This window comes from Lathyrus oleraceus, chromosome 7 (assembly GCF_024323335.1).
Source record: "Lathyrus oleraceus cultivar Zhongwan6 chromosome 7, CAAS_Psat_ZW6_1.0, whole genome shotgun sequence".
NCBI lineage: Eukaryota > Viridiplantae > Streptophyta > Magnoliopsida > Fabales > Fabaceae > Lathyrus > Lathyrus oleraceus.
Genome location: NC_066585.1, coordinates 168,643,296 through 168,667,529, shown reverse-complemented (window position 1 = coordinate 168,667,529; position 24,234 = coordinate 168,643,296). Strand labels below are relative to the sequence as shown.

At 34.2% G+C, this 24,234-nt stretch overlaps 3 protein-coding genes across 3 annotated transcripts; 2 read left to right on the top strand and 1 right to left on the bottom strand.

The window, feature by feature from the left end:
- On the bottom strand, nucleotides 1–939 carry LOC127102648 (uncharacterized). The gene has a single exon (XM_051039995.1). The coding sequence runs from the start codon at nucleotides 937–939 to the stop codon at nucleotides 1–3; it is 939 nt and encodes a 312-aa protein (XP_050895952.1).
- A 4,236-nt stretch (nucleotides 940–5,175) lies between these two features.
- On the top strand, nucleotides 5,176–6,749 carry LOC127106418 (heavy metal-associated isoprenylated plant protein 3). Its single transcript, XM_051043713.1, has 3 exons — nucleotides 5,176–5,661; nucleotides 6,259–6,334; nucleotides 6,409–6,749. Exons 1-3 carry the CDS (start codon nucleotides 5,356–5,358, stop codon nucleotides 6,525–6,527), a joined length of 501 nt encoding a protein of 166 aa, XP_050899670.1. The 5' UTR covers nucleotides 5,176–5,355; the 3' UTR covers nucleotides 6,528–6,749.
- A 1,546-nt stretch (nucleotides 6,750–8,295) lies between these two features.
- LOC127102646 (uncharacterized) lies at nucleotides 8,296–9,998 on the top strand. The gene is made up of 3 exons (XM_051039993.1): nucleotides 8,296–8,581; nucleotides 8,680–8,946; nucleotides 9,820–9,998. Exons 1-3 carry the CDS (start codon nucleotides 8,296–8,298, stop codon nucleotides 9,996–9,998), a joined length of 732 nt encoding a protein of 243 aa, XP_050895950.1.
- Nucleotides 9,999–24,234: the final 14,236 nt, after the last annotated feature.

Genomic DNA, 24,234 nt, shown 5'->3' with positions numbered 1-24,234 from the left:
CTACGGAAGATCGTTGTAAGATGTCTCCCAATTTTCATACAGCGACTCAATTGCCTTACACTTTGCAATCCATGCCTTTTTGTAGGATATGATATACCTGTATTTCTCAGCAACATGAGCGATGATAACCTTCACCTTAAGAGAAGCGTCCCGATTTACAAGCTCCATTATGCTCTTACTAATCATTTCTGAACTGAGTTTTGTATGGTCTTGTGACATGGAAGTGGTTGTGCACGTATGAGGCCCACCAGACTTACCAACTCTCCACCTTGAGTTGCCCTTACGCAAAGAGACCATGCATTTGAAATTGCATGTTGAATTTCTACATTTGATGACATAACGTACATTGTCAGATTTAGTCACAGAAAAATCTAGACTATGTTTTATATGCCATTGTTGCAACGCCAAAACACACTCTTCCTTATTTTCATACTCGATGCCCTCCTCTATTTCGCCAACATTGTGAGTTGGTATGAAACTTCCGAAAACGAAGATTGGTTCAACATCATCCAAACTTATGTTTTGCATGTGCACTTGTGGGTTGTACAAACTAATTGGTTGCGCTCTTAGTGCAACGGTCGGTGTGTCGAAGATGTCTTCATTGCCATCGTCATCGCTAACACCAAGTAGATCTTCAAATCGAACCTCTTCAAGATCATCCTCACTATTCTCGGCTACCTCTTCATTTGGTATGAAAGGTTCATTATTTTGAGTCGGTTCTTCGTCAATGGCTTGACTCATTCCGTACTCGTGTGATTGTATAGATTGCGTTGGATAATTGAGATTTTCACTGTGAGTCAGTTGTTCTTCAAGATTTTCATTGTGACTCGGTTGTTCTTCAAGATTTTTGACTAGACAAACATATATCTCAATGGTGGGTAATTGAGAAAATGTTATATGACATTGAAACATCGACTTGACATCTTCGTCAGTCTCCATGGGTGTCATTATGTAAAAGACGCTATTATCGTCTCCATTAATTAATGGATGGTGATAAATGATGTCTTCAACACAACTTTGTAACTTTTTTTCAATACGGTCTTTTAAATGATGGAAGTCGAAGTTGATGTGGATTTTGAACATATGCAAATTCGTATTGCAAAATGAGAATCCCTCATTTGCATCTGTGAAAAGGGACCCTTCGAAATGGATAGACACAATTAAATTTCTTTGAGCCATGCATGTAGTATATTTGGTTTGATGAAGGAGATATGAATGTAGGATATTTGGTTTGATGAAGGAGATATGAATGTAGAATATTTGGTTTGTTGAAAATAAGTAAAGATATTAATGTAGTAGATTTGGTTTGATGACAATGAATGAAGATATGAATGCAATTTATAGTCAACAAAACAAAATCCTAGTAAACCAAACCCTGAAGAAATATAACATGCAGCTCGTCCTTCAATTGGAAGAGAGAGAAAACGTGAAAACCCTAGATGAATAAGCTCGCCCATTCATTGGACGAGTCATAACCCTAGAAGAGCAAGCTCGCCCATTCATTGGATGAGGCAACACGTCACATGGCTAAACTCGTCATTCCATTGGACGAGGCAACACGTTACAAGGATTAACTCGGCCATCAAAGGGACGAGTCTGCACGCATGCTATTTTGCAGTGTAATTTCCAATCAGCATGGGTGTCGTTCTTGCAGGGATTCCTTGCAAAAAAATTTGCATGCATTCCCTTACTAGTCCAATCAACCTATACAATTCTCACCTATATATTTAATATTTTTTACCACTATAAATAAACCTTTCCTCTACAATTCTTTCTCATCATCTTCCTTCAATTTCTATTTCACAAATATTTAGTCTCTTCAAATATTTACTCTCTTCAAATATTCACTATCTTCTATTCCAAAATGTCTTTGTTGTGGATGGGCGAATCACACAGTGGGACGACGACAAACATTGCCGAATACGTAAGTCTCTTTCAAATCTATTTCACAAATTCAATATGTAAATATCACATCAAATATTTATTACCATTTTTATTTGAATTTCAGGAAGACAGTAGGTTCCAGGTCCATTCACATACATATATTCAACCAAGTGCGGTTATAATACCATATTTGGAACTAGTCGGTTTTACAAATGTAGCCAAGATAGAAAGTCTAAAAGTAGATTCTAAATTAATTGTTGCATTGTTAGAGAGATGGAGACCCGAGACACATACATTTCATTTACCAACGGGTGAATGTACTATCACACTAGAGGATGTGAGTATGTTACTCGGTCTCCGAATTGATGGTAAAGCTGTCAATGGCCAATAAACGTAACCAATGATGTTTACATGGAGAATTTAGGCATCGAACCTACAGCTTCAGATAAAAATGGGGCTTCTGTCAAAATTGTTTGGTTAGAAGCCCTATTAACACAACTGAAAAATAACCCTAACCCGACCGAGGCGGAAAATATTCTTCATTCAAAAGTTTATATTTTACTTTTAATTGTTACTTTTTTAATGCCAGATAAGAGTCATAATTTATTGCATTCTTCTTGGTTACCTTTAGTAGAAGACCTAGAAAAATGTAACACATACAGTTGGGGTTCTGCTTGTCTGGCGACACTATATAGACATATGTGCAAGGCAACCCATAAAGGAGTTAAGAGCATAGGAGGCTATGTTGTATTACTAACTGTATGGGCATTCACACGCATACCCTTGTTAGCCCCCGGTTAGTAACGAGGTTCCGTCACATCCTTATGCATTAAGGTACTGATTTTCATTTAAATGCAATTTATATTTCTAAAAATTAATTATACGTCACTTTAAGGTATTTTTTTAATATGCAAGATGGTGCAAACGAGGTATGAATTATGGAAATAATCCTCGTCATCATCTACGGGGGTACCGTGTTGCAATTGAACACATGGAAGAAAATGATGTAAGAATGATTAATTATAACATTCAACTTATCTAAATTTATTTTATACATTCTAATATTTATATTTCTTTTAACAGTTTATATGGAGGCCGTACATACAATATCCCGTACCTGATTATAGTGACAACTGAGTTTGGAGTGCAACGACATATATAGTATGTTTCTTTACCGTTTAGATGCATCAGACGGATCGGGTCAAACTACAATTTGGATTTGAACAACAAATATCGTCTCAGCCAAGATGTCTAAGTGAACACCATACTATGACTATGGTCCAAGCTTGGGACAAACATTGGCAAGATTTAAATAAAGAAGAGCTAAAAGAATGGAAAAGGAGAAGGCATTTGGTGTTACAAGGTAACTCGGTAATTGGTGAGTCTAAATCGGGTAGAGAATACATGAATTGATTTTTATCAATTCCTTTTATGCACGTTGCTCCAACACAAATTTTGGCTGATCCCCGTCAACGTGTAGCTTCTTCAACCCAACAAACAACATCACCCCCACATCAAGACATTCCTCCCACATCCACATCCACATTTGGGGCCCAACCATCATCATCAGCTCAACAAACTTACCAACACACCCAGACCACCCAACAACATACCATTTATTCCACCTCAACCCAACACCATAATCCCCAAACTCCATTCCCTCAAACAAACTACTTTTACAACCAACAATATCAACAACAAACCAACGTACGCCCAACCCATACAATACACTCCAATTCCTCAACCCAACTTTGAATACTCAAACCCTCATTCTCAACCCCATACATTTAACACCACATTCACATAATCCACTCCTACACACAACCCTGATGATGATGATGTCTACTATCCTCCTATCCAACACACCCAACCCAACACCTACACACAACTCACACATTCACTACCCAACTTTGACCTCACTGATGACCATCTAATGAATATCTCTTCTTTTCACATTCAAGAACTCGACGGTATGGATATGCCTCCAAACACATGACAACAACATCAAAGTCAACAACAAGAGGCCCATGAAGAATTGTCTTCCGACTCATCTCCGTCTCCCGCAAGACAAAGACAAGAAGACTTGGGCAAGGGAAAACGCAAAAAAGTTGACACAAGATGTGGAACAGGCGGTCACTATAAATAAAATATATTTCTTCCATTATATCAATAAAATAATTATTAATCATTACAATTCATTATATGCCTCATTATAATATTTATAGTTGTATTATTAATATTTTAAAAAATAAATCATTTGTATTATTAATATTTAAAAAAAAATCATTTTATTATTAATATTTTAAAAAACAATATTAGAAAACTATTATTAGTATTTTACAAAAATATTATTATTATTTTAAAAAAAATCAATTTTATTATTTAAATATAGAATTAATTAGAAAACTATTTAATAATAATTTTAATAAGGTTATTTAATTATATAATAGTATTTAAAATAATTTTAAAAAAAACCTCCTTCATTAGCTCGGCCAACCAATGGCCGAACCTAGTCATCAATGTGAGCGCTTCATCCTCTCGCCCATTCATTGGACGATGCCAAATAAGAAAGTGGGACATTCTAGATTTTTTTTCTTCAGAATGGGATATTATGGGAATAACATTTCAACTATGGGGCACCGTGGGAAATTAGTCTAATGTTGAAATTCAGAAAAGTGATAAAGAAACTCAAAAGAATTGGAAAAGTAATAAAGAAGGTCAATTGATGCCGTACTTAAACATGTGAAGAACAGCACTGGTTGTTAGCAGCAGTGTCATACGAGGGACTCAACCTTTGAAACATGACATTTCTATGTGTCAGTATATCCTCCTTTCATCATTAATCCTCATCCAACAACATTTTCACTTTTTCTTATCACCGAATATCCAAAATCCCTTGGTCTTGGTTAATGAATAATGTACCTTTTTTGTTCAATGCAAGTAAAAGTACTAGATCCACAAACGAGGTAATGTTAGCTTCCTGAGGTTACTCTGTTTGTGTGCTGGACACATATCAGGTTCTTGTTTGTATTTGTATTACTTCAGTGATACCCTCTAGATAGGAGAAATAATGTGAGCTGGCTAGAATATGACATTACTAAACTTCAACAAATAGTTTTTGTTTTTACTTACTTGTTAAATTATTATTTTTCATCCTAATGCATCATCACTCACTATGCTTCTCTATCACATGTCCTTTTTATTCATATCAATTTCTAAGCATTAACCATTGAAAATGACAAGATTTTGGACACTTTTGTTTATACCACACCTATATACATAAATTTTAATAGACAAAATGACAAAACCATTTTTACAACAGCAGTAACCTATAGTTAGAAATTTCAGCATTGATCTCTCTTCTCTTCTCTTCTCTTCTCTTCTATTGTCACTTTCTCTCATTCTCTCACACTATCTTTTTTTCTTGTTTACAAACCTTGCACTTTTTATTCACCATTTCAGATACTTACGATGAGTTTGAAAACAAGTAACAAGAAAATGAGAAGAGGTTTCATGTGCCATTCTCAATCCTCAACAGCAGTGTGTATGAGTACACGTGACCCTCATTCTGTTGTTGCACCTAAGAGGATTGAAAAGAGTGTTATTCTTGATGATACAAGAATCATCAACTTTGCCAAATATTCCAAACTTGTTGAATCTCCTATGTCCAATCCTGTTCCAAAGATCATGCTTAGAGAGAACTCGGCGAAGAATCAAAATTATCAAGCTATTGAACCAAGAGAACTTCAGAAAACACCAACAGATAATGTTTTTCAGGTTTGCCAAGTTCACATTTTCTACTTCACTAGGTTAAATACAACACAAATTTCATTTGTTCTGGTCGCTGTTGCAGTTATTATTACCACAAACCTTTATACTACAATAAAATGATGCCGATACACTCAAAACTTGCAATTTTGATGCCATTGCAACGAACTCAAAACTATATATAATTTAAAACCATGATTTATGACCACAAATATTCATGAATATTTTTCTTTTTAGCTACCGTGATTCGGTTCTGTGGTTAAAACAAATTTACTAGACTATTTCATTATAACTCTTTAGTTGACACAAGTTTACCTAGGACTGTGCCACAGCAATTAGTGTCATGTGGATTCTGCTAGGAAACAAATTATTATCTCCATTATTCGTGCTGTTTAGGTTTGTCATTTGTAAAAGTTCCAAAATTTCACGTGAATATTATTTGACCATGTCTCATGCATATTCTGTAGAGAAAGACTATTCATTTAACAGTAAAAATAGTATTAATTAAGGCTAAACCATTTGGTTTTTGTCCCTTAACACACATAAAATGTCATAAGAGTCATAATCATATTCCCGTTAAATATTTAAGATTGCATGTGAGTGCAGGTGGTTGTGATGCGGGTTGCGATTCACTGTCAAGGATGTGCTGGAAAAGTGAAAAAACATATCTCTAAGATGGAAGGTATATATATTGAAAAATCCATTATTACTATTAATGTATATATAGCATTGATTAATATTAGAGAAATGAAACAGGAGTTACATCATTCAGTATAGATGTAGAGTCTAAGAGGGTGACAGTGATGGGGCATGTTTCTCCGGTGGAAGTTCTTGATAGCATTTCAAAGGTGAAAAGGGCTGAACTTTGGTGTTAAAGCACATCATTCACACCATAAAAGGAATCATGGAAGATGCAGAGAGAGAGACAGAATCAATAAGCTTTGAATTTTTCCTTTGTGTTTGTGGTCCTCAATAGTTGGTGGGTAGATAGATAGATATCTACTCAATTGACTTGGTTTTTTTTTTGTTGTAATGTTCAATGATATTTTAATTCTTCTTGCAATTCTTAATACAGGTTTCAGAAAAAACTTCCTTCACATTTTCATTATTGTTAAAATTTTCTATCAAAAAGATGATATTTAAAGATGATGAATTATAGGCTTCATAATTTTTTTTTTGAAAAGCAAATTAAATTAAGAGAGGTTCTAGGGATATTCCAATCCAATTACAAGGGAACAAAAACAAAACCAACCATGAGTCATAATCAGAGGCTCGAGAAACAAACCCTATCAGTCTAAAGAATATCAATTCCATTGACAATAAAGAAGACAAATCACTTTCAAGATCTAAACTTAATCAAAAGAAACAACTTGATAACATCTGCGAAAGCCCCGACAAAAAGAATTCTATTGACCAAATTGTTAGAATTAATTCATTTTTCAGTAACTTGTAGATAAAGTTTGTTATAGGGTATTTTAGTATTTCTACTTAAGTCCCACTTGTATTTAAGTAAGTGAGTGGTGTGAACAATAATACCTTTATTCCTTTTTGCAATGTGTGTAACCATTTTGTAACTATTTCAAGAGTAGTTGAAGATTGTTATTATTCTTTCTTCTCTCTCTTATTTCTGTTGTTCATCTTTATCACCTTATACACCAATAATTGGTATCTAGAGCTCTGGTTCAGATCCACAGGGAAACACCACGGGAAACATGAGTGAAACGGTGAGGCGTTGTGTGATTGATTTATGTTCAAAGAATTCGTGTTGAATTTCTGAATAGAATCGTAATAAAATCACATATCTTGATTCTGCGGGATTGGGAAACACTCTGTTTATGTGAGATCTGAGTGTATTGCACAAGATTGAAGATGAACAAGAACAATTTGAGTACCAAGCTTCCGGTGTTCGATGGCAAGAACTGAAATCATTGGATGATTCAGATGCGTGTGTTGTTTGGAGCTCAAGATGTTCTTGATCTCATCAACGAAGGTTACGTTCAGGTTGCAATTTCAGAAAATGCAATAGAGCGTGGTACATGTTGGTGCGGTACTAGACGATGATGCATCGGTGAAGAAGGTGAAACTTTAGTCACTACGTAAGCAATATGAGAATCTTATCATGAAGAACAATGAGAAGGTACCTGACTACATCTCCAGAGTAATTCTGATCACAAATGAGATGAAGTCGTGTGGATAAACGCTCTTTGAAGAAAGTATCATTGCGGAGATATTTAGATCTCTTACTCCTCAGTTTGATTACATAGTTGTAGCAATTAAACATTCTAACGATCTGAGCACCATGATAATAGAAGAGCTGCAAAGCAGTCTTGAGGCGTAAGAGTTGCGTCTTACTGAAAAAACATCTGAGAAAGAGGTAGACCAGGCTCTGAAAGCTTATTCTGTCAAGAAAGACCAGAAGCAGTCTTGGTCAGAAGCCAAGAAAATACATGGTAGGTCTCAGAAGTCATACACCTCAACTTCTGGGAGTCAGAAGGGAAAGGAGAAGTATGACAAGAGAAAAGTTCAATGTTACTGTTGTAATAGGTTTGGCCACTTTGCTAAGGATGTTGGTCAAACAAGGAAAGGAAGTCAGAAGAAGCAAACATAAGCAGAGGAGATTCTGATGATGAACCTGTGTTATTGATGGCTTATGAATCTGATGATGATAAACTTGTGCGATTGACGATTTCTAATTCTGAAGGAGACTTTGAATATGAGTTAGATTCAGAAGATGAATCTGAATCTGAAGTCGAGTCTGATTATGAATATGAATATGAGTTAGAAGATGAGTCAGAATATGAAGATGAGTCAGAATTTGAAGGTTCTGAAGAAGAGTCAAAACCTAAGGGTTCTGAATCTGAGCCAGAGTTAGAAGATGAATCTGAAGTTGAAGGAGAAGTTGCCTCTGAAGATGATTATGCCTCTGAAGGCGAGTCAGATTAAGAAAATAAGTCTGAAGGTGACTCTGAAGATGAAGAAGACTCTAAAGGAGAGTCTAACTCTGAAGGTGAATCTGATTATGTCCAGATTCTAATGATGATCCAAAATTTGGAGGTAATCCAATCTCTGGAAATGAAGCTTCTAAAGGAAGAACTTTTGAAGATATTGATTCTGATTCTGAAGATGGGTCAGAGCCTGAAAATGATTATGTGAGTGAGTCAGAATCAAAAGGCGAGATTGATTATAAGGAAGAATCTGATTTTAATCCAGATTCTGATGGTGATTCAGATTCTGGTGGTAGTCTAGATTCTGGGAATATTTTAGATTCTGAAGGTGGTCATGCTTCTGAAGTCGGTACTTCTAGATTCCAATATCTGATAATGTTCCAGAATTAGAAGGTTCTGAACAAGTTCAAAGGCCACAAAGAATCAAAAACATTTCGAGAAGATTTGCAAAGTTTGACATGCTGCAAGGCACTAAAATAAATTATGAAGGGGAAGTTATTCAGTGTGCCATGTTAGTAGACTCTGAACCCGTGAGTATGGAAGAAGCTCTCAAGCAGAAAGTCTGGATGAAGGCCATGAAATAAGAACTTGGTGCCATAGAGAGAAACAAGACTTAGAAGCTAACATAACTTCCAAAGAACAAGAAATCCATCACCGTGAGAAAGGTTTGTAAGGTGAAGCTAAACCCAGATGGATCAATTGGCAAACGCAAAGCAATGTTAGTTGTGAGAGGTTTTCTTCAAAAACCTGGGTTAGATTACTTTGAAGTGTTTGCGCCTGTAGAAAGACATGAAATAACCAGGTTGGTGATTGCGATAGCTGCTAACAGGAATTGACCTCTAATGCATTTAGACGTGAAATATGCATTTCTGAATGGTCCAATAGAAGAAGAGGTTATGTGTCACAACCTCTTGGATTTGAGAAAAGGAATCACGAAGGGATGGTGTACAAATTACACAAAGCTTTGTATAGACTGAAACAAGCCTCTAGAGTTTGGAATCTGAAAATTTATTCATTTTTCAAGAAGCGGGGATTTCAGAAATGTGAAATGGAGTATGGTGTCTATGTTTAGCATACTTATGAAGGAAATATGATTTTGGTGTGTCTGTATGTTGATGACATATTACTAACAGGAAGTTGTGAACATGAGATAGCTAAGTTCAAGACGGAGCCGATGAATGAGTTTGAGATGACTGATCTAGGAAATATAGTTATTTTCTAGGGATGAAGATTATGTACTCTGAGAAAGGCATAATTTTACATCAGCTGAAATATGAACTTGAGCTTCTGAAGAGGTTTGAGCTGCTGAATTGTAAAGTTGTTGTCACATCCGTTGATACAAATCAGAAATTGGATTCTGATTCTGATGGTGATGATGTAGATGCGACAGCATTCAAGTAGTTGGTAGGGTCTCTGAGGTATTTGTGTAATACCAGACCTGATATTTTCTATGTTGTTGGAATGGTGAGTAGGTTTGTGAGTAAACTGAAGTGGTCTCATTACCAAGATGGTGTCAGAATTCTGAGGTATATAAAGAGAACTTTGAACTATGGAGTTTTGTTCCCCTCTGATGCTGAAACTGACTCGGAACTTCTGAGTTACTCAGATTCTGATTGGTGTGGAGACAAAGTTAACAGAAGAACTACTTCTGGGTACTTGTTTAAAACAATTAAAAACAATGAAAAATAACACAAATGAATTAAAATCTCAAATAAATCTCAAATGAATTAAGAAATTGATGAGACTATTTTTCATTGACTTATCATAATCCATATTTGTTAAGAAAATATTTTTGGATTTTTCAGATATCAAAAAGTATTTTAAAATGAATTAAAACTATTAAAAACCAAATAATTCACAAAAAATATTAAATGAAGTCACAAAAATAATTAAAAATCAAAATATGAAACTAGATTTTTCAAGAATTTTTTTGGCATTGGTCTCATATTTTTGTGACTTCAAATAAAATATTTATGAATTTTTGAAAATAAAGTGAATTAAATGAAATTAAAATAGAAATAAGAAAAATAGAAAAAACCAACGCCCTCAGATGGTTCATTAATTGACGTGGCACTGATCTCATGGTTCAGAGGCGCGGTCACACGAAAGACCAAAGTCAAGCACGCTACACTTGGATTTAAAATAAGTCATAACATTGGAAGGCCACGATTAGAACGTTGGATCATGATCCAAAGGTTCCAAGGCTTCCACGTGGGGATGGTGGTGGAAACCACCATCTTCTCCAGCCAGACAACCAATTCCGGCCACCACGCGCAAGGAATTAAACTTTAATGAAAATGAAAAAGGAAGGTATCAAAATGAAGCTGAGGTGATGTACATCACCCCTGTAACCATGGATCATTCTCAAAGTTCCTATTTAAAGAGAAACATGAGCTTGAAGATCATGGTGCTTGATCTGAAATGGCACGATTTGCAAAATTAAGACCACCACTGGCCTGCCTCATGCTTAAGGACTTCAAAAAACAGCACAAACCAAAGGAATTCACATTATATTTCAAGATCTGAATCAAAAAGTTTGGTGATATACCTCTGAAATGGAGCTTCAAACAACATGAATTGTCCAAGCTCTTGATCCAATTTTGATCTAGAAGTGTGATGGTGATGCAAGGTTAAGGAATTATGCTTTGAAATTCAACTAATGATGTTGAAATTCAAGCTTGAAAATGAAATAGAAAAACTGAAATTCCTTTGGTGAGGGTTGGGTTTTCAATCCAGTAGCGCTTCAGATCTCCTTGTGATTGAAGAATGAAGCTCAAGGCACTTCTATTTATAGTTGTATGTGATGCAATGTCATGCTTGGCTCGTGTGCGTGAAATTTGGATCCTCCATGCATGGGCCTGTACAGGCGCATGTGAGGCCCAAGAATGAATGCAAATCCATGCTGAACTCATATGGAAGTGAATTGGACGTGTAATTGGAGCTGCATTTGCTTGCACATGAAGTTTCAAAGTGAAATGCAAAAATGCACATAAACATTAAGCTCTTAGAAACTCACTCATGGAAAGTCCAAAAAAATAATGTGAGTAATGGTTGGAAAGCCCTTGAAATAAGGAACAAAAGTCATGTTGGGCAAAAATTTATTTGGAGTTTGGAAATTTATGAAAACTGGCTGTGAAGTTTTGGGTACAAAACATGTCTAGGTTCTCCTTTGAAAATTTTGCCAAAAACAAGCATCTTCAAGCCCCTCTGTTTCAATGATGCAAGCTTCAAATGGAAAAACCTCCAATATAAAAGTTGTATATCTTTTTAAGATGATAAATTTAGACTTAAATTTTGCATCATTTGGAATTTTTATGAGAAAGTCATGGGCACTTGAAGTTGGGCATTTTTCAAATTCAATGACTTAGGTCCAAAGTGACCTATAATGTTTTGTATTATCACATGTGTTTATTTTAAGATTATGAAATTTTGTCCAACATAACATTTGAAGTAGACATCTCAAGCTTTCCAATGAAATTGGTCTCACTTCCAAATCGTAAAACATAAGGAAGTTAGGTCCTTGGGAAGTTGACCCAAAATTAGGGTTTTAGTCAAAATGACCTATAATGTTTTGAAATGAATGATGACCTTAAAAGTTTCAAATGGATTTTTGATTAACATGAAAGTTGTTCATATGGTTCTTAAGAACAGTTCTACTCTTGAGGTCATCTTCATTTGACAAACACATCACAAGTTTTGTCTCAATGATCTTCAGTTTAGTCAGATGACTTGACTGGTCAACTTCTCAAGGCCAAACTTCAAATCTTGATGAATAAATGATTGAGGATTCTCACATAGGCTCATATATGAATAAAATAGTGAATTAAAGAACTTCCCTTGATTAAATTTGATCATAGGTTGAGGTTTCTTCATGAGCAAGGCATAGTCAATGCAAAGTTGAATTAGGGTTTCCTTGGGAAACAATCCTCAAGCCCTTTGGGTTATCTTGATAAAATTGGCAAATTGAGATACTTGGGAGGCATATATGATTATTAGGAGCTTTGTGGACCATTGTCATGCTTATTCTCATCTTCATCTAGCCACTTCATTGAGCTTAGGAGCCTCCTAGGAGCATGGGAGCACATGATCACTTGACCTACAAAACAAAAAGGGTTAGTGACATATTTTTGTACTTTTGGTTAGTAATCAAAATAAGAAAAGCAATAATATACAATACAAGCATGCTTGGTGGTCTCAAACCAACTCACACAAGTCCCAACCCAAGGGTAAATGAGCCACACATGCTATAATCTTTGAGGCAATGTAATGAGCAATGATATGATGCCATGAGGGATATTAGGGTCAAAATTAGGGTCTTACAGATGCCCCTATTTAAGGTCATTCTAGCCGGAGATATGAAAGTTAAAATCTTCGTCTCGACGAGGTAGAATGGGCTTAAATAATAACAAAGAGACGAATTTTGGTCCCTAAGAGACCTCATGATGCAAATGTATGCATGCAAAAATAAAATCTTCATGGTGAATAATGGCCACAAAGGGAAAGAAATTGGAAGAAACTGAAGATCCGTAGGAGTAACACACTTACTGGGGAGACAAAGACTCTGGGGGAAAATAGGGTAAAAATGCGTGAGCAGGTCATGACTTGAAAACTTGCTGGGAGACACGAAGGGATTCCACGAAAACAAATCGATGGAAAGACTCGAGCTGACGCAAAGATGCATGTATTGGGGAATATGCCAATACAGCAAAACTATCCACAAAGGATACATCGGATAAAAATCCGGACTCAGACGGGGACGTCCACAAAGGACTCAGCTGAGGAAGAAATAACAAGATATTACCGGCTACCGGGTAATAAACTCAAAGAGAGACGTGTTATCAAAACACCGGTTACTGGGTGAAAGAACAACATGCTCAGGGAGAAAGAAATATCTAAGACCGGTATAAGGGTGAGATATCAATCATCCGAAACATATGAGGAGGACCCAAAAGGCACATCTCAACTCAGGGAAATCTGACTCCACAGGGAACAAAATAGTCATAATAGGGAGCAGAAGGAAGGAACACCAGGGAAATCTGACTGCTTAAGCTTCAAAACAAAACAAGTTAGTGACATATTTTTGTGCTTTTGGTTAGTAATCAAAATAAGAAAAGCAATAATATACAATAAAAGCATGCTTGGTGGTCTCAAACCAACTCACACAAGTCCCAACCCAAGGGTAAAGGAGCCACACATGCTATAATCCTTGAGGGAATGCAATGAGCAATGATATGATGCCATGAGGGATCTTAGGGTCAAAATTAGGGTCTTTGATCAATGTCAAAGCACATAGTCTTCTTCAAACAACCACACTGATACACCTTACCATTCCATCTTTACCAAAACCATCTTTGTCAGATTCATCAGATTTATCTGTAATTCCATCATTGCCTAAAGGAAATCTTTCACCGTTGTATACTTCCATTCCATCTCTTCCTAAGCACACCATGGCGCCATTTTCTAGCTTTCCTTCCACTGAGCCATCTTTCAACATTCCACCAGTATCATCACCAGCTCCTACTCCCGTTCCCAGCACTCCCGAATCAACCAAATCTTTTTTGTCCTTCTTTCCATTTTTCTCCCAAACACTTTCAATCCATAAATCCTAAACAATGGTTTACAAGTTGCATTATGTAATCAAATAAATATATGCAGTATAGTACACACATTGCCTCATTTGTGTGATGAAACTGTACGAGGTTATAATGATATTAGTATTTTGGTTATATCAATTGTATGACTAAGAAATATAGTATGAATTACACCAAAATGGAAGTAAAGCGGATAATTACTGCTACTTCTTTTTGGATGATAAATTTTATGTATTTTTATTTTTTTTCAAGTTACTTGACTCTATTGCTTTGTAATTTTATATATATTATATTAATAATGAATTACGCATTTAGATACTACTTTGATGACTCCTTTATTCTTTTGGTTTAATTATTAATATACTATTTTTTTCTTAACTCTATTTGATTTCCTGTGATGTATTTTTACTTTAGAAGTTATTATCGATTTTGTTTTCAACAATGGATTTCGTAAAGGATCAAATATCCATCCGTTTAAAAAACCAATTGTTGAATATTTTAATCAAATACATAAATCTTTGTAGAAGTACTTAAAGTAATTTAGACATAAGAACAATTTTAAAATATGAAAACATGTCAGAGCAATTATAATTTATAGACGTCATTTAAAAAAAAGTTTTTAAGACAAATAATAGTACAATTATTTTGAGTTTGGTTTTGTTGAGAACTACAATTGTTATTTTTTCTCTTTTCACCAAGGTTTATCTCTTTGATTATTATGATAGATTTTTTGTGAGTTAGTTGTCAAAATTGTTGTTTTTTTGAGTCTCCAATTTTTTTTCTAGTTTGTGATTTTATTAATCAATAAACTTATCAGAGTATTGAAAATTATAATATGTAAATTTTAGGTGCATATTACTAATTTCTCTATCCGTCTTTTTAGTTTAATGGCTGAAATTTCAATCTTGCGCCCCTGCAATGTGATATCCATGCTATTAATTGAGTTAATTTAATGGGACTCCCTCCATTCCTTTTTATTAAGAGTCACATTTTTTATAATTTTTTTGTTTTTTTAATAACTTTTTAAATTTTAAAGTAGTATTAGTTACATTCTTCTCAAAATTATCTCTAACTATTTATTGTAAAGAGAACAAAAGTAAAATAAATTAATAAATAATTAAGGGTATTATAAGTTAAAGGATGATTATTGTTTGAAAAGTGATAAACTTATTAGATTTCCTTATATGCAAAATAATCAAAAAAATAGCACTAAAAATAATAGACTAAATACATGTAATCTTTAAGAATTGACTTGTTGATGAAGACTTAAGATAAAAAAAGTGTGCGTCTCTCAAAATTTTCAGGAATTAATTACTTATCGTAGACCACCAATCTAACCACATAAAATGCTTTCGTCAAAATCCAACACGAGAAGTTGAATGAACTAACTTAAATTTCCAAAATCTCTTAATGGTTCACCAAACTACCATCCTTCAAATCTCCCACACAATATAAAACCATATAGCATCTTTTTGCTTCTCATAAATATTCAAAGCAAATTATTTCAATACTAATAATATTCTCTTATAGTTTACCAAGTTATCAATGGCCTCAACAAAATCCTGCATCATTGCTTTTCTTTTGTTGTGATAATGCCATGCACAAGTTTAGAAGCTCACAATCTTTTGCAAACAACCACATAACCAAATATATCTAAAATTCTCACTTTGTCAAACCCAACAACATTCCCATATTTACCTTCAATTCCAACATTACAACCTTTACCTTGAAATTTTCCAATATTGTCATTTCCAACTAGCATTTCATCTCTTCCTAAACCCATTATGCTACCACTTCCTTTCCTACCAATATTCCATCTCTCAACATTCCCCTGATGCCAACAGTCACTTCAGTTCCCACCATAATCCCAACTATGTTTACCTTCATTCCATTTATTTGCCACCACATTCAATTTCTAGCCTTTAAACACTTATTTACAAGGTGAATTATGTGCTCAACTAAATGTATGCAATAGACATTGCACTATTTCTTTATTATGAGTGTGATTTTATTATATGAGGTTATGATGATAATAGTATCGACTACTAGAAAATTGAATTTTAGGTGCCTAGATTTAACGTCAATCACCAACGCTGATGCTACTTAACTCATACAATGTCGGCCTAACCCACGTTACTGCCATGCAACAAGTTTTTTTTTTCATTTTTCTACTAATTTTATTGATTAATTAGACACGGTTGGACTGAGTTTAATTATTTTCACTTTTATTTTTATTTTTCTTTGACTATGTAGCCACGGTCAAGCCGACGCTACATATATATTTATTTATTTATTAATTAAGTTGTTCATTTATCAACATGTTAGCAGCGACTATGGGCCGACGCTACGTTATTCATCCCAAAATTTGATTGGTGCGAAAAATATTTCATTTCTCTCTTTGTCGCTATGTATTTTTCAAATGTTTTTATTTTTCATTTAATTATTTATTTTAATGTTTGTGGCGGTCTGGACCGACACTACGTATTTATTAATTATTTTAATTTTTTATTTATTTTAATGTTAACACTATATATGTATTAATTTATTTACTTGTGTCGGTCTAGACCAAGTCTATTAACTTGTCATTGTCTTGTAAAAAGTATAAAGTTAAACATTTTGGTTTGAGAAAGAATCAATCTAATGATCTTTACTTAAACTAAGCATTTGGGTAGTCTCGTCAACCATTACACCACAACAATTTCATTGAAATTTATTTGTTTACAAGTTAATATATTCAAATTAAAACAATTTCTTTAATCTTCATTTTCTTTCTTTTCATTTTTTTCGTTTTGTCTCGTGTTTTTTTCTTTGAGTTCCCTCTTCATTTTCATTTTTATTTTATTTCACTTCCAGTTTCCCTCATGCACAAACCCTAACCGAACACACACATTAACCATAAATCATTTCCATGAATTCATTAACTGTTTCTTTCAATTGCAACACAAACCCCAATCGAATATTATTTCTCCATCATTGTCTTCATCTTCTTCAATCTTAGGGACCACTTGAATGTCTTCATTCACTCGATTCTTCACTTTTCTATTAAGCAATTCTCATTTTTGAGTTTCATTTCAAGCCTTTGATTCCTCTCAATTTCCCTGCATTTGTTTATTAATTAATGTTTTAATGTTGAATTTCTAAGCATTATGTAAAAAATATGTTTCCATTCATTTGATTCTTCCACGTCCACGTTCATGTTCATATTCACGTTCTACTGTCGACTTGCTTGTATGCTTGAGCATGTGAGCGCTAAGTAGTTTTTTATTTACGGTATAATAGATGCGCTTGGATTACATCCTAGTAGTTAAACATTACTTGCTCACGCACGAAGACTTAAGCGTCATTCACGGTAGAACAGAAGTAACACGCTCTTTCTGAAAAGGTTCGAAAGATGCCCTAAGATAGAAAATTGATTTGATTGGTTGGGGATAATTTTAGTATGGAGACAAGTATCAAACCCTTGGCTAGATACGGTCAACAATTCGAGTATTTGGGAGTTGAGAGGATAGTGGCATCCTAATCAATCTTTTTCAACCAAAAGAGACTTGAATTGTGAAATGATTTGGCAAGTTTAATCGTTGGTACTTAAAGGGAGACAAGTATCTAACTCTTGGCTAAGTACACCCAAAAATCAAAACACTCGAGAGTTGAGAGGACAGTTGCATCCTAACCACCCTTTTTATCTCTTAAGAGAAACTTGATTGAACTTGTTTTATTGTTATATGTTTTGAGGAAGAAGTTAAGCATCGGGTCCCCAAGCTAGGTACGACCGACAACCCAAGAACTCGAATACTGTGTACAAGCATGTACACCCCATTTTTACATTCCAGTTTGTTGAGAAATTGTTTTGAAAAAGGAATTTGACGTTGGATCAATTGTTTGACCTTTATTTTTTGCTTCCTTGATTTCAAATGTAATACCTGAGTATCCTTGAAACAACGTGTTGATACTAACCAACATGGATGCCCTTGTACGTGTGTGAAAGGTATTGTTTAAATAACATTTTTCTTTTTCTATAGTGAATCTAAACACGAACTCCAAAAAATTCTGATCAATGATCTTTTGATTCTTGAAGAAGAGGTGAATCTTATTTTCAATCAAGACCACGCTCATCCTAGACGAAAAAATCATTCCATTACGGTTGAAAATTGATTGTTGCTATGTAATTTTTTTTTGTAATTGTTTTTGTAGTAATTGATTTAGTATGACTTATGTAAAGTCTTTTTTAGAAATTGAACCTTTTTTTTTAAACTTAGATGCATTTTGGGAGTATAAACACACAATAAAATGTGTAAGTATGTAATATAACTTTCTTAATATAAACAATCATTTCCTCACCACTATGTTTTAAAATGGTGTGATTTTTAATGATGTTTGTTCTTTCTTTTTTAATTTTAAACTTCTATCTTACTTTTGATTTGTTATTGTAACTATTTATTTGTGGTAATTTAATCATGTTTTGGAGATGTTTTGTGTCTTCTTCCTATCAAATAATCATTAATTCGATTAATATTAATTGACAAGAGAATAAAAGGAGAGACGAGAAGAGGAGATAAGGGTGTTAGATATTAGTTACTCGTATTGACATTTCTTTCTATTTTATTCAATTTTTTATTTGATAGTCTATAATAAATCTTGGACCCAATAAATGACGGTTCCAAAAATTCTCTACCATAATATCTATTTCGATTTATAATCACACAAATGAAAATGCAATTGAAGAAAAATAATTAGGTTGATATTATTTGAGAGAAAATAAAAGGGCTTATAAAAACAGGAGATGAGGGTATTACGTATCAATTATTTATATTGATATTTTTTGTTGAGTTATTTATTTGAAGGTCTAAAATCAAGACAATTGAAAAATATTACATGTATATGACTTTGAACAAAAATACTCGGTTTCATAACTATATTGTGGCAGTTTCTATGTCAATTTATAATCACACAAATGAAATTGAAGAAAAAAATTTGGTACAATATATTAATTACTTCTGCTTCTAACCGTTGCACAACTGTAAGACCCCAAATTTGACCCTAAGATCCCTCATGTTATTCTAATCATATGCATTAGCATTGGGATCACACCTTGGCATCTTCCTTACCCCTCTTTCATAGGGTTTGCATTAGGAGAGATCACCAAGTACTTTTGATTGTATCATACTTCATTTTTCTTTATTTACTAACCAAAATACCAAAAATATGCCAATGTATAGATTAACTCTTTTGTAGGTAGTGGGGATGCTCACCTATGCTCTATCAGGCTCATATCTAGCGTTTAAGACCCTCAATGCAAGGAGCTCAATCAAGAAATGGTTTACTATGGCTCTAAGTATCATATATGGATCCCCATGATCTTCACATGTTATTTTGATCAAGAAATCATCAAGAGTTTGGAGTTTGCTTGCCTTGGAAACCCTAAGTCATTTGGGTATCTTGTGTGACTTCTTCAACAATTGATCAAATATTCTAAGGGATACTCCATATTACATCATCTTATGCATATATGATCCTTCATGAGTCCCAACAGTCAAGAGAATATCAAGCTAGCAAGTCGGTTCATGGTGGTTGACTAGAGAAAGTCAACTGGTCAAAACGGGGGTTCCCTAGACCCTATATCCTACAATTTTTATCATATGAAAATGATTCCAAGATAAAAGTTACTCTAAATGAAATTCCAAACAACTTTCATGTTGAGTTAAAGAGCTAGTTTTTCTTGGAAAGTCATTTTTTTGGTGAAAGATTATAGGTCATTTTGTCTAAACCCTAATTTAGAGGTCAACTTCCCAAGACCATAACTTGCTAATTTTTTATGATATGAAAGCCATTCAAGTTGTATGATCAAATTCAAGATGTCTAATTCAACTTTTATGTTTGGAGGAAGAGCAAATTCAACTTGCAAGTACATGTGATAAGAGGAAACATTATAGGTCATTTTGGGCCAATACCATTGAACAAGTGATTTTCCTCAACTTCTAAAATGCATAACTACTTCATGATAAATCCAAATGAGGTCAAATATGTGACCAAATTGAAGGAATTTGAAAGACATACAACTTTTATAAAGGAACATTTCTCATTTGAAGTCCATAGAAAAAGTTATTCAAGGTGGAAGAAGTGAACATATGGCTTGATTTTCCAAACTTCCACCTCAAAATTTATCATGATACATGCTTCAAATGAAAAAGTGTTCAACTTGAAAGTTATTCCTCCTGATTAAAAATTTCCAAAAAGTCTAAAATCATCTCATTTGGACAAAGTATCAATAACGTACGCATGGCTTAAAGTTGAAGGATCATTTGGAAGATTTCAAGTTCAACTTTTCACACACGAATGCATGGCTTGACAACATGATTTCAGCATGGATTGCACTTATTTTTGGACCTTGGTGCATCACTTGATGGGCCTATCACACGCCCATGCAATCATGCAAGAGAGATTTTCAAGTTTTGCCAAAAGTGGAAGTGTGCAAATATCACTGACATTGGCCTATAAATAGAAGCTCTCTTGCTCAGAAATGAGGACCTCATGCGCCCACTTTGATTCAGCAACCCTAAACCCTCACCATTAAAGGATAAACTTGAAGATTTTCTTTGAAAATCGATTTTAAATCTTCCACTGTTTTTGAGATTGAAACTCCAAGAGTCCATCCCTTTCATTGATTCACTTCTACTCCATCAAGCATCTGAAGCAAGGCCAAGCATAATTGAGAGCAATATCGTGCCAATCTGAAGCTCCATTAAAGGTGATTTTCCATATTTATCCACTCTTCAATTCTCTCTTATTTCTCCATTATTCTTGTTGATATTTGGTTGTCTGAAGTCCTACCAATGTAGGCAACAAGATTGAGTTGCTTAGAGGTCAAATCGAAGCAACTCAGATCATGATCCTCAAAATTCAACTCCCTGTATCTTCCTATATACTTGGAGTTAGACAAAATTGAGACCATATTCGAGCTCCTGAGCATTTTTCTTTAAATCCATGTCTTGATTTTTCATTTTGGTGATGGTTGAAAGTGGACCAGTCCGGTGAGGTCCAATGGAGAAGAAGATAGAGGCTCTGGCTCCGACGATGTGTTGGCAAGTCTCTGAACCACATGATCCATCCAATTTGTTTTAATCTCACGCGTTGGTTGTGATTACCATGCCTGTTGCGCTATTGACTCAAGACCACATGGAACGCGCACTAGGGACCATCTGATATGCAACCTCAATTAATGAGGGAGATCATATGGTCCACGTATTTTTGTAATTTCTGATTTTCATTTTAATTGCTTTATTTTCATTAATTCATATTAATTTTAATATCCAAAAAAATATGGGACTTTCACCAAAAAAATTCAAATATTTTGCTCTTTCATTTTATGAATTAAAATTATTTTTTGGATCAATATTAATATTTTTCATGATTTAATTGTTTTGTGCATATTTTTAATTGTTTAAAAATACTTTTAACTTTCCAAAAATAATGAAAAAATTTCTCCAAGGTCCTTTGACCTTGTTTGACCTATGATAAATCTCTTGGCCATTTATTTGGTGTTTTGAAGAGGTATTAGGTTTTTTGATCAAACATAATTTAATTTAATGCATTTTTAATTGATTTTTAATTGTTTAATTGTGAATAAATTGTGTTGAGCTATTTTTATTGACTTGTGAAGTTTGACTATTGTGTTTGGGCCTTGGTTAAGGTTGATTTGACTTTGTTGGATTAAAATCATTGGATTTAGGGGATTGATGAAATGTACATTTCATCTCCCAAAATGAATGAATGGTTTTAATTTGATAAATTCCTTCCATGACTAATTTGGGTTTGTCTCATTTCCCCTCTCTCTTCATTTTCAATCTCATTCTATCACATCCATTCCATTGATCCATGATATCTCTATATCCTAAGGCTAATTGGTTCATAAACCAATACAAGTGTGGATGAGATTAGCTCCACCCTTTTTCCATATTCTTTTTAAGTGTGGTATATTTTAGGAGTGTGGTTCACTATACCATATCTCTAACATGCATTAACACTAAAATTTCTATTGCCCGACCTCAGATAGTTGTGACTTCTACATAAGTCCAATTACGATTGCTTAACATAGCGCTAAATTTCGACCGAAAAGCATAGCATTCTAGTAAGTAAGATTGTAAGTCTCCCCCCTTTCATGGTATTATATGGAAACTTGGCATTTTTTCCTTCCTTTGAAAGATGTCTTGGTTCAAGGATCCATGCTTGTGAATAGAGGGTTGAGTGTTCTCCAAAGAATGACTTAAACAATTCAAAAGCAAAAATAATACTTACATCTAACCAACTAATATTTGACTAACTTTTAATTTCAAGTCATTTACTTTATGCACTTTAAATACAAGTCTTTTATCATTTGCCATTATACATACCATTTAACTTGTTTATTTTAATGCCATTTTTACTTTGCTCACTTGAGCCATATATTGTGATTATATATACTTGTTTGTGTATTTTGTTTGTGTTTGTGGTCTTAGGACCTTAATGTATATAATAACAATAAAAACCTTTAAAAAATGTTTGTGTGGATTGTTGGATTTGATCTGAGACTTGGACTTAGAACTAGACAACACTCCCTATGCAAAAAGGACTTGGCCAATGCCAAGTTTTCTGAAGCCAAGCCATTGTGAATTGAACTTTCATCTGATGCAAGTATTGAGATTCCTTTTGAGTTTATCTGCTACATGGTCTTGATGCAAGTGTTACTTTGAACCCGTGTCTAATGCCTATTTCTTAGATATTCAAGGAGTATGTCATCTGGTACATGGAAGTTCAAGAAGAAGACTATGAAGTTGCTTGCTTGGATGTGGCTATCGTTATTTGATGTTTTGCTCTTCATATTTCTATTTGTGTATTGATATTGCTTGATTCTAAAGTCCAAAGGAAAAATGGGTTTCTCTATGACATTCTTGTCTATTGGATTGCATCCCATTGGTCAGATCTTTTCAACTCTTAACTTTTAAATTCTTGCTTAGGATTAGTCTCTTCATCTCCTCCCACTTCTTAAATTTCAAATATCTCCCCTCTTTCAAAACCTTTTTTGCTTGTGATTTTTAAACTTAGACTTTATTTCAAATTAGAAACTTTGGCCTTATGCCATTGCATTTTTAAACTTCTTTTTCTTAATCAAACTTGTAAATGAACTTAACCATACTTGACTTAAATTTTCAAAAGACAAAAAATAACTAACACTCATTCAAACTCTTTTAGGACTTTTGTGCCTCTTTTAAACTTAAACTTTTGTTAAAAAGAAACTCACTCACTTTGAAATTGTTATCACGAACTACGAGGTTTTGATCCCTCATTTTATGTTGGTACGTAGGCACAAGTTCGAAGGTCTTGTCAAACACAAAAATATAATTAATGAATTCTTTTGTCATCCCCACACTACATTTATTGCAAACATATTTTATACCAAAAAACACATACACACATAAAAAAGGGCTCTCTATGAGTACCTAGGACACGTTGGGTGCTAACACCTTCCCTCTGTGTAACCAAGCCCCTTACATGTAATCTCTGGCATTTTATTAGTTTTGATTTGAAAACTTCTTATCTTTGGGTTTTGTTCGTACTTTTACCTTTTCCTTTGGAAAAAATAAAAGCACAGTGGTGACTCTGGTTTAATTAACGTTAAGTTTATCCATAGCTTAATGGTCATGAATTTGCCGATACAGAAATTAAGTGACGACTCTGCTGGGGAGTAGTCCTCAGTGGGTTTAGCCTACTTTTTTATGTGTATATATTTGTGTATTTGATGTTTGTATATTTATTCATGTGATATAATCTTCTTGTTGTGCTTGGTGATATCTGAGTGGTGAGATAAGTTCTAACCCGAACTGGAGTGCAATTAAGATAGGAGGATGGTATAGTCATGTTCGACTTATGTGGAGCAGTCCTTAACAAGTTGGCTTGATACCCATCTACTCAGTGGAGACCCTTTTAGAGTTATTGATGTCACACAAGTTATTTGTGGTTAGGCATTACTTTCTCTGATTTGGGGTCCGAGAAGCTGAGGACCGTAGAACATT

What these genes read in the sequence shown, in the direction of transcription:
- LOC127102648 (XM_051039995.1), bottom strand. Translation starts at nt 939, where the DNA reads ATGGAGACTGACGAAGATGTCAAGTCGATGTTTCAATGTCATATAACA.
- LOC127102646 (XM_051039993.1), top strand. Translation starts at nt 8,296, where the DNA reads ATGGCTTATGAATCTGATGATGATAAACTTGTGCGATTGACGATTTCT. An exon ending in AGATGATTATGCCTCTGAAG is followed by an intron (nt 8,582 to 8,679) that starts GCGAGTCAGATT and finishes GATTATGTCCAG; the next exon opens with ATTCTAATGATGATCCAAAA. An exon ending in TGGTCATGCTTCTGAAGTCG is followed by an intron (nt 8,947 to 9,819) that starts GTACTTCTAGAT and finishes GTTATTTTCTAG; the next exon opens with GGATGAAGATTATGTACTCT.
- LOC127106418 (XM_051043713.1), top strand. Translation starts at nt 5,356, where the DNA reads ATGAGTTTGAAAACAAGTAACAAGAAAATGAGAAGAGGTTTCATGTGC. An exon ending in CAACAGATAATGTTTTTCAG is followed by an intron (nt 5,662 to 6,258) that starts GTTTGCCAAGTT and finishes ATGTGAGTGCAG; the next exon opens with GTGGTTGTGATGCGGGTTGC. An exon ending in ACATATCTCTAAGATGGAAG is followed by an intron (nt 6,335 to 6,408) that starts GTATATATATTG and finishes GAAATGAAACAG; the next exon opens with GAGTTACATCATTCAGTATA.